The sequence below is a fragment of the Alligator mississippiensis genome, chromosome 1, assembly GCF_030867095.1.
Source record: "Alligator mississippiensis isolate rAllMis1 chromosome 1, rAllMis1, whole genome shotgun sequence".
Classification (NCBI taxonomy): Eukaryota; Metazoa; Chordata; order Crocodylia; family Alligatoridae; genus Alligator; species Alligator mississippiensis.
In genome coordinates this window covers 290,072,489-290,085,676 of record NC_081824.1, presented here as the reverse complement: position 1 = coordinate 290,085,676, position 13,188 = coordinate 290,072,489, and the positions used below count along the sequence as shown (strand labels likewise).

The 13,188-nt window shown below is 41.7% G+C and overlaps 1 protein-coding gene across 1 annotated transcript in view; it reads left to right on the top strand.

Moving 5' to 3' along the window:
* Positions 1-13,188, top strand: part of GRIK1 (glutamate ionotropic receptor kainate type subunit 1) — a 252,425-nt gene that overhangs the window by 139,011 nt on the left and 100,226 nt on the right. The window contains exons 2-3 of the mRNA XM_019476375.2: positions 2,853-3,020; positions 5,426-5,683. Of these exons, the coding sequence (XP_019331920.1) occupies positions 2,853-3,020; positions 5,426-5,683 (426 nt within the window). The remainder of the gene's footprint in view (positions 1-2,852; positions 3,021-5,425; positions 5,684-13,188) is intronic.

Sequence of the window (13,188 nt, the reverse complement as noted above, 5' to 3'; positions counted from 1 at the left end):
ACTAGATCATATGAAAAATGGCCACCCAATCTAACTTAGGGTGAAGACAGAAGTGCATCTCCCTGCTGTAACTGAGAATGCTTTGCAGGAAGTGTTTTGAGTTACAATGATCCCCAAAACCAAAGAGAAGTTCACTGTCAGTTCCAGTCTGCCCGATTTATTTCTGCTTTCCCCTCCCCACTCCCTGCTAAGCAGGGATCCCTCATCCCCTCTGCCTTACACAGACACCTCAGCATTAGCTAGCAGACCACATGCTGGCTACAGGGCTACAGTCTGTGCTGTGGCAGACAGTAGTGTCTGCTTAGGGCTTTTTAGAGCTAATCAAAGCTCAGCTGATAATGTCCCTTCTTTCCTTGTTTGTTTAAGAGATTGAACTAATGAGAGAGGCTGTTTGTTTTCTGATGGGGTGATAAGTGCTGATAAATGTTCTGATATCAAGGAGGGGGGGAAACCCCACCCTAATCCTGCCAGGGCCTAGCCAGCCCCCCTCAGCTTAGGCCTGTGAGAGGGAAGGGAGGGCTGCTCTAGCATTCCCCCACCCCCCTGGGCTTCTAGCCTAAACCACTGCAGGCATGTGCCTGCATTTCTGGGATGTCTTTACACTTACAAAGTGATTCAGCCTAGCTACGTTAGACTAGCCTGCAAAGACTGAATCAATTCAAGCTCAGGGATTTTGAACGTCTGTGTGGAGCCTGCACCTCGCTCCGTCTGACCTATTGGGGTGTGGCCCCTCCCCTCAACTCGCCTGCCACGACTTGGATGTAATCGATTACGTTCAGAGGGGTCTCCAGTGGAGATCTTTATCCTGGGTGGGACCTTCCGATAGACGGTGTTACTCACGGTTACGAGACGCGGTGATCCACGGGGCTCCGCCTCCCGTACACCCCATCCACACGCCAACCGCTGGGCGATGTTGTCCAGATGTTGCCAGGCCCAGTATGATGGCCCCTGACCGGTTCTGGTCGTCCTCCCTCCTGCTAAGAGGGGTTTCTCCTTCCTCCTTCCTTAAAGATAATACTCCTCCGAACCAGGGGGAGCTGGTGGTTGCTTCCCCTGGTTCCAGCCCCCTCCTGGGGCCTCCGCTCTCTCCCCTTTCCTCCCGTCCGCAGAGCGCTCCCCTGCTTTCTGTACGGCTGCCGCTTCAGGACGCAGCAGAGAGAGTGCCTCGGCGTGCACTCTCTGATCGCCTCTTGCCTGGCTGCTGGCGAAAGGCGTCCCGCTCCTGCCTATACTGCTTGCTTGAGACCCGCAGGCGGGGTCCTTGACGCTCCGTGCGAGAGCCTGCAGCACAGGCCGTGCACCCGTACTCTCTCCCCCTGGCTCTCTCTCCTTCCCTGTCCTGTCGGCGTTTTTGAATCCTCCCGCAGCGGCCGCTCCGGCCGCTGGGATTGGCTCAGCTGTTCGCCGCGCAGTGAACAGCTGTTGCCAGAGCCAGCGTAATGGCGGCTCGCGCGGCTGCAGCTGCGACTCTTCCTCCCGCTGCCCTTCTGCCGGTATGTATGCCCTCCTGGGGGCTTGCTCTCGGGGTCTAGGGTCTGTGGGTCCCCTCTTCTCCCCCTCACTCGCCTGTGGGGGCGCTTTGCCGCCACAGTCTGTCCCTAACCAAAATGGCTGACCTGATCTAAGTTAAGTGTACCTCCAAGGTAGTCTATTTTAGATCAGGTGCAAAGAGACCAATCTAACTGAACTACTATACAGTTTCCAGTGCAGCCCCAGGGCTTGGAAAGCCCAGCTACTAGCCCCAGACCTGGGGCTGTGCTTTCCCTATCTGCTCTCCTGGCACCATTTTTTAGGCCCTCTATAGCCCCTCCCTGACAGGCAGGCAACCCCCACCATGGACCAGCCAGTACCCTATCCTGCAAGTTGCCCCTGAGGAAGTAAGTCAGGGTTGGGGGGGCAGAAAGGATAGAGGTTGAGGAGGGGGTTGGAGAGCTAACTATAGCCCCTGTTCAAGGCCGGGGGGGGGGGAGCCCCCCTCCCCTTTTCCCCAAAGCTTTTAAACCAACACAGCTAAAACCAATATCCCTTGGAAAAAATGGAAGATATCGTAATTAGCCATTTCACAGCTGAACAAGATAGAAACAAAATTCAGCATCCTCCTGCATTCAGACACCATTGGGTAACAAGCCTGATTCTGCCTAGTGCATATGCCTCCTTTGCATACTCACAAAGCAACCTTTTTAAAATGGATTGTTATAAACATACCACCTTTTAACTCCTCTGTGCAAGATGAAGTTTCATTTCTATCTGGGAAAACTTTTACAGTCTTTGAATTCTCCTTTGCCTGAGGAAAGACATTTGGGCCCAAAAAACTTGCAAAGAAAGAATTTTTTTGTTGCTACTGTTCAGTTGGTTTAGTAAAAGATATCACCTATACCACAGGAGTTTTGTTTGCCTGTGCTTTTAGACTGACACTGCTAAAACCAATATCCACAGAAATGGTACAAATATGAACCATGCCACATAAGGGGTGCCAAAGATGACTGAATTCTAAGAGCAAAAATTTCACAAGTGCCTAGGAATACTTAGGAGTCTACATCCGGTGCACTTTGAAGTGGGAATATTCCTGATATAAAAGGAATCTTAAGCTGTGAAAAAGTAGTACATATGCAGCATCTTTCATAAAGATTAGTTCAACCAGTGCACAGAATATTGGATTTATTGCACAGAGTAGTAACATGAGGGATAAAACTTATGACCTGTATTCATTTATCATAGACTCATGGACTGAAGGTTGAACTTTTTTTCTATGAATACTCTTTTCTTTTTTGCTCAGAATTTGCTTTTCTCCTCCTTTTAAATGTATAGTGATGAGCAAAGATATGAATAACGCTTCCCATTTGTTTCTACAGGAGGAATATTTGAAACTGTGGAAAATGAACCTGTTAATGTTGAAGAACTGGCTTTTAAGTTTGCAGTCACCAACATTAATAGAAACAGAACATTGATGCCTAATACCACATTAACCTATGACATCCAGCGAATTAACCTATTTGACAGCTTTGAAGCCTCAAGAAGAGGTAATTATTTTAATATTTTAATCACTTTCAGCTTTATGTATATTCTGTGTAGCTTTCCCCTTTTGCTACTTCTCAGATATCTATATACAGAAAATAGTAAGAAAATTTGTCTGCAGAATTCTTTTGAATTAGGAATGAAGTTGGAAGAGACTTAATCATATATAGTCTCTGGCGAGATATCTACATGCTAAGAAGCCAAGATGGAAAGTGACAAGCCCAACCTAATTTTGTGCCAAAAAAAATAATAAATAAAAAAAAATCACCATTTTAAAGAAAGTGAAAACAGACCAGTGTGGAACAGTGAAACATCCTGCTCATAATTAAACCCCCACACAAATACCCATAAGTCACACTAACTGAACTCTAAGGTAATATAAGGCACATGGACCATAGACAGGTTATCCTGAGATGTTAATATTTCACTGGATAAGAGCAGATGGATTGCCCTTCTTCAACAATTTATGAAAATTTATCTTGTAAAGGAGTGAGATAAATATACATTCTTATGTATTTATTTTCATCAAACAAAAGAGTGTAACAGCTGGTTCTGCCTGAAGACTAGATGAAAACTCATTTGAAGCTGTAAGGTTTTCTTATACAGAGCTTTTTCCTTCACTTCCAGGATGCAGTCATGAAATACCTTTAAAATTCTATAAGCATAGTTCTCTAAACTAAGACACTGCCAAAAAAAATGACAAACATCAGGAAAAAAAAAAAAAAAATCACCATGGTTTTGAGGATGTGCTCAAAATGGTCTTTCAGGCCAGCTGAGGTTGAGATGGGTATGCCAAACCACATCATGAAGCTTACTAGGAACACTAATATGCTGCTGCCTCTCCAAATGTCAAAATTACATTTTCCTCATAACAATGTACTTATTGCTCTGACTGAAAAAAAAAAAAAAATGGTGAGCAGTTTCAAACAAAACAGGATTCCCTTTTAAGTCAGTTCTTTGCAAGTTTTCTATTAAACTGCCTTTCAAATATCAGTGCTAGAATTACATATTGGTCAGATAATTTCATATTTCATACAAAGAACCTAGATTGCAACTGTCTTCATAGTTCCTTGAAGAACTAACTACATTTAAATCAGAAAAATGAAGCTCACTACAAGCGTAGTTATAAAGATTCAAATACAAATGCCACAAAATAAATGTTATTAACTTTTTCTGCCTCCTAAAATATTGATATCTTCTTGTGATTTGTCACACCACCCATGATCTTTAAGGTTTGCAAATTAACCTTTAAAAAGGCATGTTCTTTGTCCTGTCTGTAAACCCCTCATTTGCAGGCTGAGAAAAGAGGAATTGATTGATTTCCTGTCACATTCTATTAGGACCACAGAAATAAATATTAGTTACAAAAAAAGTCTCTGCTCATTTAAGATGGTCGGACATCTAATACTTCAGGGTATTATAATAATGTCAAGGTTTCCAACAAAGAACCAGACTGTCAGGTCATGAGGTATTGTTTTGCCAACTATAAACATATTTTTAGAACTTTTTGCAGTTTGGTATCTGTCTCACAAACTGAAGGAATGGAATTTGATGCTTTTGAGAATAATTATATTCAGAAGAGATGGAAGGGGGAAGGCAGAGAGATGAAGAGCAACACAGAGGTTGTTCACAACTTTGTCGCAAGAAATATTATTGTTATTCCAGTCATTGCAACATCATAAGTTTGCATAATATATTTTCATATTTTTTCTTCTAATTATAATAGGACTCAATTTCAAAAGTGTTTTGTCATTTCCCCCAACAGGAACAAAAATCATTTGAATTAAAAATACAGGGTCATCAGAATTCAACATTTGATTGGCATATCCTTAAAGAAACAGAAGTTCACGTTTCTCTGTACAATAGCTCCCCATTTCCCTTTCTGTTTCTATTAAGGGCCTGACCCTTCATTGTGTACAACACAATGAAGACTCAGGGATTGTAAGTCTTTCCCCATTATGGAGCCTTTCCCCTTTATAACACTTTGGCTTGAAATTAAACTAACTCATTTTGGTAGCAGTTTGCTGATCATCGAGGGAATCTCTAGAATGTCTATTGTGAATAAACAAATATCTTCATTGTCACTCTGCCACAAAACTTAATTCATACAACATCCATTTGGCAAGCAAGTTGTCAGCAGAGCTTGAGGTTTCTCTAAGATAACATCCTTGAGTGAGGGATTTCTACTCAGTCTGATTAAAGGTAATGAAGTAGAACAGTCTTGTTTCTTTGCAGCAGGTTGCGCTCATCAGTGGCACAACTTAGAGCACCAGTAGGCACATCCCTTGTTGAACTGAAAATAGCTGCCTCTTCTCAAATCCATCATCAGCCTTTCAACACAAAAATATAAGAGTTACTTGTGTTACAGATTATTTATGGCTTTTTTTCTCTCCTCTTTCTTCTCTCTCAGCATGTGATCAGCTTGCACTTGGTGTAGCTGCACTATTTGGACCTTCCCACAGTTCCTCAGTCAGTGCAGTGCAGTCCATTTGCAACGCACTTGAAGTTCCTCACATACAGACCCGATGGAAGCACCCTACAGTGGATAACAAAGATACGTTTTATATCAATCTCTACCCAGACTATGCAGCCATCAGTAGGGCAGTTTTGGATTTGGTACTACATTACAACTGGAAAATAGTCACAGTAGTATATGAAGATAGCACAGGTATGTTACCACTGGGGCATCATAACACATAGATACATTTTGCCTTATGAAAAACTGTGGTAGTAGTAAAGTTTAGAATATGGGATATAGTTTGTTTGTTTGTTTGTTAAGTATTTAACTGATTTCTTAAAACTGAGGTGTACTTTTTTTTCCTCTAACACTTTAGCAGGTTTCACTTAATTAGGAATCAGAATTCCACATTTAAGTGCTTTCTAGTGTAAGTTCTGGTGCTTTCCAGCTGCAACCGTAGAGAGAGAATAAGTTTTGGCCATTGCTATAGAGTGGCATCATGCTTTCTACCTGTGGGAGCAATGACTTGGATCCAAATTGCTAAACACCCCAAGGTGCAGCTGTGTGACATATTTTATCTGAATGACTGGTTATGAGCATTACTGATGTCTACTTGACCTTGAAGGAAGGAAAAGTATCTAGAAAATTAGATCTGAACTCCAGCTAAAACATCTTTATTGGGAAGAATATCTAGCTTCCCCCAGTTGTTTTTTGAAACTACGAGCCTTGTTAACAACCTAGTAGATTAAAGTCAGGCTGCAAATTCTCCAGTTCTTACTAATGCTCTTAGCTTAGAAACAAAAGGTCCCTTTCTACAACTGGCTCATAGGTAGTACTGTCTTTGTTGTAACCCAAGATACTATTGCAGATCAGCTGCAACAGCTTATCCCCTTTTTGGTGAATGAAGCAAGAGGTTTTGGGGTGGAGGGTGATGGAGGGGTGGGAGAACGGTGCAGAATGACTATCATGGGGCTATAGTGAAGAGTTTCCAAAGATCAAAGGAAGAGTTTCCTTCAGTGCAAAGACTGAAAATATATAGACCAAATGTAGCGAATATATATCTGGGAATAGGTTTTGCCAACCTGGTGGCCGAAACCATACTGCTGAAACATGGCAACAGGTACCACCCAGTGCCATTTCTCTGATTACAGTGGAATTCAGTTTCTGAACATCTAATTAGCCAAACTGTCACCACTTTGGTAGATTAAAAAGGAATCTTTACATGTTTCTTAGAAAAAGGTCCTTTTCTACATGAGCTAGCAAACCACAATCATGGTTACAATTAATGTTTGAATATGATTACAATGAGTATATCATCAGCCACAGGGCAAATACTGTCTTAGATTAAGGCTCTATTACCTAACAATTGCATGGAAAATGTATATGCAACATTCCAGTTACAGCTAATAGAAATTAAGAACTGACAGATATCAAAACACAGGAAAATAAAATAAAAGGCCAATGGCACATTGGTTGACTAATAATGATAGGACTCTCTACAGACGAAGATGAAATCATATTAAGGATAGCTTCCTTATGGTGTCACATCCATAAAAATGATTACTTGTAGGTGCATGGTAATTAATGCAGAGAACAGAAAAATGGAGCTGACTAAACACTTGTCTAATGGACAAATGCTGCACAATGGTATGCACACCTCTAAGCAAAGCAAGCAAAAAAAAAAAAAAAAATCAAGAGAGGGAGTTTATAGAATACCCTTGCACTAACTTTGTGTTAACTTAGAATACTCTAAGTTCAAGGTAGCTCACTTGCTCCATTTTCAAAGTGGAGTAAGCTACCTCGTAAAAAGGCACAAAGTGTACACTAAGGCCACCCACAAGAAATTAGTCCAGAGCAACTAGTGTGATGTATGTTCATACTCAAGCTTACTGAGCAGTGAATTCCTCATGTGGAAAAAAGTCCCTGGTAAATTCTTCAGCATCAAGCTCACTAGCAATACCCAAAGAACGTTGGCTACAATGCTTTCTTTCCAGAGACCATGAATGCTTGATTCTAACATACCTAGGGAATGGTGGTGTAAAGCCCATATAGCAAAAGGAGTTAACTATTAGCCTTACAACTTTAGGGTGGGTTTTTAAAAACCATTCTAGGTTATTGGTGTTCAACCTTTTGCCCCCACAGACCAGATTAGTGGTGCAGGGCCCATCTGGGGGCTGAATGGGGCCCTGGGGCTTGGCACTGTTCTCTCTCTGCCCTACACACAGGAATTGGGCTCTGGGGACCCATCATTGCCATTTCTGCCCACCACATGGCAGGACTGGGCCATGAGCTCCAGCACCACCCCCACCTAGCCCTACATATTGGGATCAGTGCCAATTCAGCACCCAGTGCACAGGGCTTCCCATGTGTCTGGAAATTTGGCAGCAGGAAAGCAGTGCCACTCATCCTCAGTCACCAAATTTCCAAACCCAGGAGAAGCCCCGTGGGTCAGATGACATGGTGCTGAAAGTTGTGCACCCCTGCTCTAGGTTAATGCAACTTGGAAGTTAGTGGCACGGTTATGCCAAGACTTTGCCATTTTTTTATAGCCAAGACATTCTTTTAATGATGCATTACTTACATGCGTTAGTTTATCCCATTCAAATCCTAATGGAGTCAATCTACTGACTGGGATATCATATTGACTGCCTAGTTACCATGTGATAAAGCTACATTGCTTTGTTCCCTCTGGCATTTCAAAGAAACAGAGACATCAGTGATGCATGTTATTTATTCCATTATTTAAAAAAAGAAAAAAAAGAATCTGCCAGGACATCTGGCCAAACAGAAAACACTTTCAAAATCTCACCATTAAGTTCCCTCAGCCCATTCTTTTCCTTCCCCACCCCAAGTGTGCTACTGCATTACCAGGCAATTACTGTATTACGAGATAATTTTGCCACTCTTCTTCTATTGCCCATTGGGCTTCAGTAGATAATGGATTTTACAGCTCGACAGCTGTTCAAGTGGCCTTCAAATTGATCCTGCGATGCTTATTTATCCAGGCTTATTCTGTCATATCAAAGTATGTGATTAGCGGTCACTAAATTTTTAGATAGGATAGTCAAAACAATGTTCCAAGAAAAGTGCATATTGTAAAACATAACGTGACAGTGAACACCTTTTCCTAACAATGCCCAATGTTTTAAGATGGTAAACTTCAGTGCCAACATTCTGCCCTCCCTATTATTGCCAAAATTTACTAGTGAGCTGCGAGCACAAAGGGGGAAGAACAGAGATTGGTTTTACTGCAGTGATTTTTTTTCTTCACGTCTATTAAGTAATTCTAGCTCAGCAGAATTTTTGTTGGGCTCACAGCACAGCATGCCAAAATGTGTTTATGGGTAAACAAGTGTAACTTAGTGTTTCAACCTACCAATACATTATCAAATTAGCATTCAAAAAACACTTCCAAGTGCTGCTTACTTCTTAAGTTACAAAGATGATTGATGTGATAGAGATTTCACTTGCAAAGATACTTACAATGTAAATGAATAATCAATTGTGACATTAAATTGGACTAAGGAGAGTAAACAGATCAAATATGATCAATAAAGTAGACTTCTTTGAGTCAGAGTAATATTGCTTGCCTCAGGTATTTTTGTCCCTGAATTATTAAACTATAAAAGGAAAAACAGCCCATCTGTTTTTTTCCTGAGAAAAAAAGTACAAGTTAAGAAAACTTTCATTGTAGCATCGCCTATCACTGTCTGAGGCAACATAGGAATAGGTGTAGTAAGACAATCCTTCTGAAAAGCTCACCTGTCCACGCAAGAGAACGCAAGACAAGAAGCTGACATGAAGTCACCTCACCAGTTGAGCTAGGTGTATAATCCAGCTCTCCTGACCTCTACTATCCATTAGACTCAGCATTGGCAACCTAGAGGATGGTCCGTGAATGGGATGGATCCAATCTCTGAGCCTACAGTGCGATGCTGCGGCTAGTAAAGCGACCAAAACGCTGGCTTGCATCCATAGATGCTTCTCAAGCAAATCCCGGGACGTCATTCTCCCCTTGTACTCGGCCTTAGTGAGGCCGCAGCTGGAGTACTGCGTCCAGTTTTGGGCTCCACAATTCAAAAAGGATGTGGAGAAGCTTGAGAGAGTGCAGAGAAGAGCCACGCGCATGATCAGAGGTCAGGGAAGCAGACCCTACGATGACAGGCTGAGAGCCCTGGGGCTCTTTAGCCTGGAGAAGCGCAGGCTCAGGGGTGATCTGATGGCCACCTATAAGTTTGTCAGGGGTGACCACCAGTATCTGGAAGAACGTTTGTTCACCAGAGTGCCCCAAGGGATGACAACTAGGTCGAATGGTCATAAACTACTTCAAGACCGTTTCAGGCTGGACAGAAGGAAGAATTTCTTTACTGTCCGAGCCCCCAAGGTCTGGAACAGCCTGCCACCAGAGGTGGTTCAAGCGCCTACATTGAACACCTTCAAAAGCAAACTGGATGTTTATCTTGCTGGGATCCTATGACCCCAGCTGGCTTCCTGCCCTTTGGGCAGGGGGCTGGACTCGATGATCTTCCGAGGTCCCTTCCAGCCCTAATGTCTATGAAATCTATGAAAGTCCACCTGGGCCCAAGGCAGCACATAGCTGCACCAAGCCACCCATCTTCTACAACTTTCCCTGCTGCTCTTTCATGCCTATGCTTATTCTCACTGCAGAGGGGCCATGGATTGCCAGCAAGTATAAGTGCAGGCAGCACAGATGCTGAGGGTATGGCAAGGAAAATTTGGGTGCATATGCCCCATTCCCTGCTAACAAGGTCTCCTTTAGTACATTGATTTATATACACTTAAGATTTGGAATTCTGAGTTATCCATAACCCAGATATAAGCAATATCTTTAACATACATGCAAAAAGTCTTTTTTGCTCTCTCTTACCAGCTTGATCTTTCCTAAATCAGTGATATATGATACATTTCTCATGCCAGTTAGATCACGTCATCATCTATGAGAATTTTCAATTTCGCTTGCTCTGGCATTAGTCTTATAATCCTGAGGAGCATATCTGTTCATGACTCAGTTCAATTTATTTGTAGCAGGAGTGATCAACCTGCAGTGCATATGTCACAAGTGGCCTTGGCAGCTTCCATGTGTGGCACATGGCAGATTGGGATGGGAACAGGCAGCACAGCAGCAAACGGGGCAGAAGGCAGAGTAGCAGATAGGGCAGGGGAGGGGGATTGGGGTGGTACTTAGGGGAGGATGAGGTCTAATTTATGGCATGTCTGTTAATAATGTTGGCTCCCATTGATTTATAGCATGCTGCATATAAGTTTGTACTACATTGGCCTTCTCAGAATTCACATTGGCATAAGAGTTGCGACTTTCCTAAAGGATTTAAGAAAACAAAACAAAACAAAAAACCCCACAGGAGGCACCTTTCCTCAGTGATGATTAGGCCAGTGATTGTTGTTTGGGGGAGAGGCGTTTCTTAAAAGCCTGCTCGAGTTATGCAGTATTCTGGAAACTATAACACATTCCACTAAATACTACTTGGTTACCATTCACCAGTAGGCTAGACCTAAAATAACAGCCATTCAGCAATATTAGAAAATCATAGATGATTGTTCTGCTGCTCTAAGATAATTGGTATGGTGTCTAGACCTTTTACTATGAGATTTCTTTACTTTTAAAACCCCCCCACATAAAACAAACATTTTTACTGCTCAAATAACGAAGCATCCAATGAGAACCATAGGATATTTTAAACAAAAAAGATGATATATTTGAAAAATTACATATACCCCAGAGATTTGTAAGGAAAGTACATCTTTATCTTTAACTAAAACATCCCACCTGTTACTGTAACGTACCTCTACAAGTTTCAAAATTCACTTATTCCTTTTAACCAGCTTGTATTATCTACCCACTGAATGCAGGGATTTCAGATTGTACCTTCAGCTGATGCACATAGCCTAAAATGAGCTTCTCAGGTGCAGTTTAGGTTCAAGATACATGGCTTCCATTCCTGAACATGCTTAAAGCATTTGTACTTATTTTTATTACCCTACTGCGTGTTAATCCCTTCAATTTTAAACAGCAGAATAATAGTATTTTAAGTAAGAGTCAGAAGAAGAAAAACTGGTATTCAAACTTTTCACTAAACCCATACACTCCTACCACTATCATCTGCAACACAGGTGTGGCACAATCCCAGGTGCTACCCCGGCCATTTAAATACAGCAATAACATTCAAACTAGTGCATTTGTATCTGTAAACTGCTCTAAAAACACTTTAACTTATTTTTCTTGAATTTCAGTTTCTCTCTGCTAAAGGCATTATTTGTCCAAGTGACTAAAGTACCACATTTTGCAGCCAAACACTTAAATGCTGGATAGAGCCAAACTACAAGTTCACAGCCAAATTCCATAACCTGCCCTGCTGGTTAGAACATAGTTTTAGAACAGTGCCCTGTCTCATAACAATGAACTTGGATGATGTCATATTTAAGGGCCTGGTGGGAAGCCAGCTTGTAGCTTTTATAGCATGCAAAATAATTTCCATTTGAATACTCATAGTGGTTAATAATCTATTTTTCTGATGCTTAAAAAACCCTCACTGAAACACAGAAGCAGAACTGTAGGGAGTGAGGGAAGGGAGCTTTTTTTCCATTTTTTTTTTTTAAATGTACAAGTCCTTGAATGAAAACCAGAAACCTGGAACGCAGCCATCACAACTTAACTCTGATAGGTAAGAGGGATCTTTTTAAAATCGGAGTTTGGCTAACTTCAGTAAAGCATTAATACTAAGGGATCATTCAACTGAGCAGGTTCATGCACAAGGGAAATCAGATGCCCCCTGGCATCAGCTTGCTGATGGGTTCATTTTCAGAATTTCCATTTGTTAGGGTTTTAATTTTTTTAACGTGTGCTTTTTCATTTAATCTCTATTCATATTTGTATTGAAAGACTCTTTTTTACTTCATGCAGCAGAATGGTCTTATGAAGGGTTTTTTGTTAGAATATTAAATTCATGGATAGAGAATTTAGACATATTGCATAGAGCCCTAAGTCTCTCTCTCTCTCTATTTATTTTAAGTGAAGGGATAAATTACATGTGTATAAAATTAGACAACTAGTAAGCAGTGTACTCCATTTAAAATTTTGAGGGCAGATCCTGATATAAGTGTACATGTCTCTGAAGCAGTGGTTCCCAATCTGTGGTACGCATACCACCAGTGGCACGCAGGCATCCCATCAGTGGTACGCATTAACAGATGTATTACAATTACTTAATATGACCAAAATTTAATGGTGGTATTTAAGGTTGAACTGTAAAATTTCCTGGTGGTACTTAGGGTTGTATTATTTTAAATTGGTGGTGTGCAACCTGTCAGTTTGGGAACTGCTGATCTAGAGTCTTAGATTAAGCTACATAGTTTCACACCAGTTGAGGAAGTAGGTTGGGAAGTAACACTGGACATGGCTGAAACTGCAAAACACAGAATGATCTCAGAGTTAAGGTATTAGTAGATTCAGGGTGCATCTACATGCCACTCTATGTCACCATGTGGTGCACAACGGCATGATCTACGCCCGATTGCCAGCTACATTATTGTAGCAGCACGCTCCCTGGGCATAGTGTGCTGCTACAGCAACGTAGTAGCATAATTTAACCATGTGCCACACGCACAGCGCAGTGGCGAGGCACAGTTAAGAGGATACAGATAATATAAGGTAGTTCCCCTTACTAGAAAATTTGCAA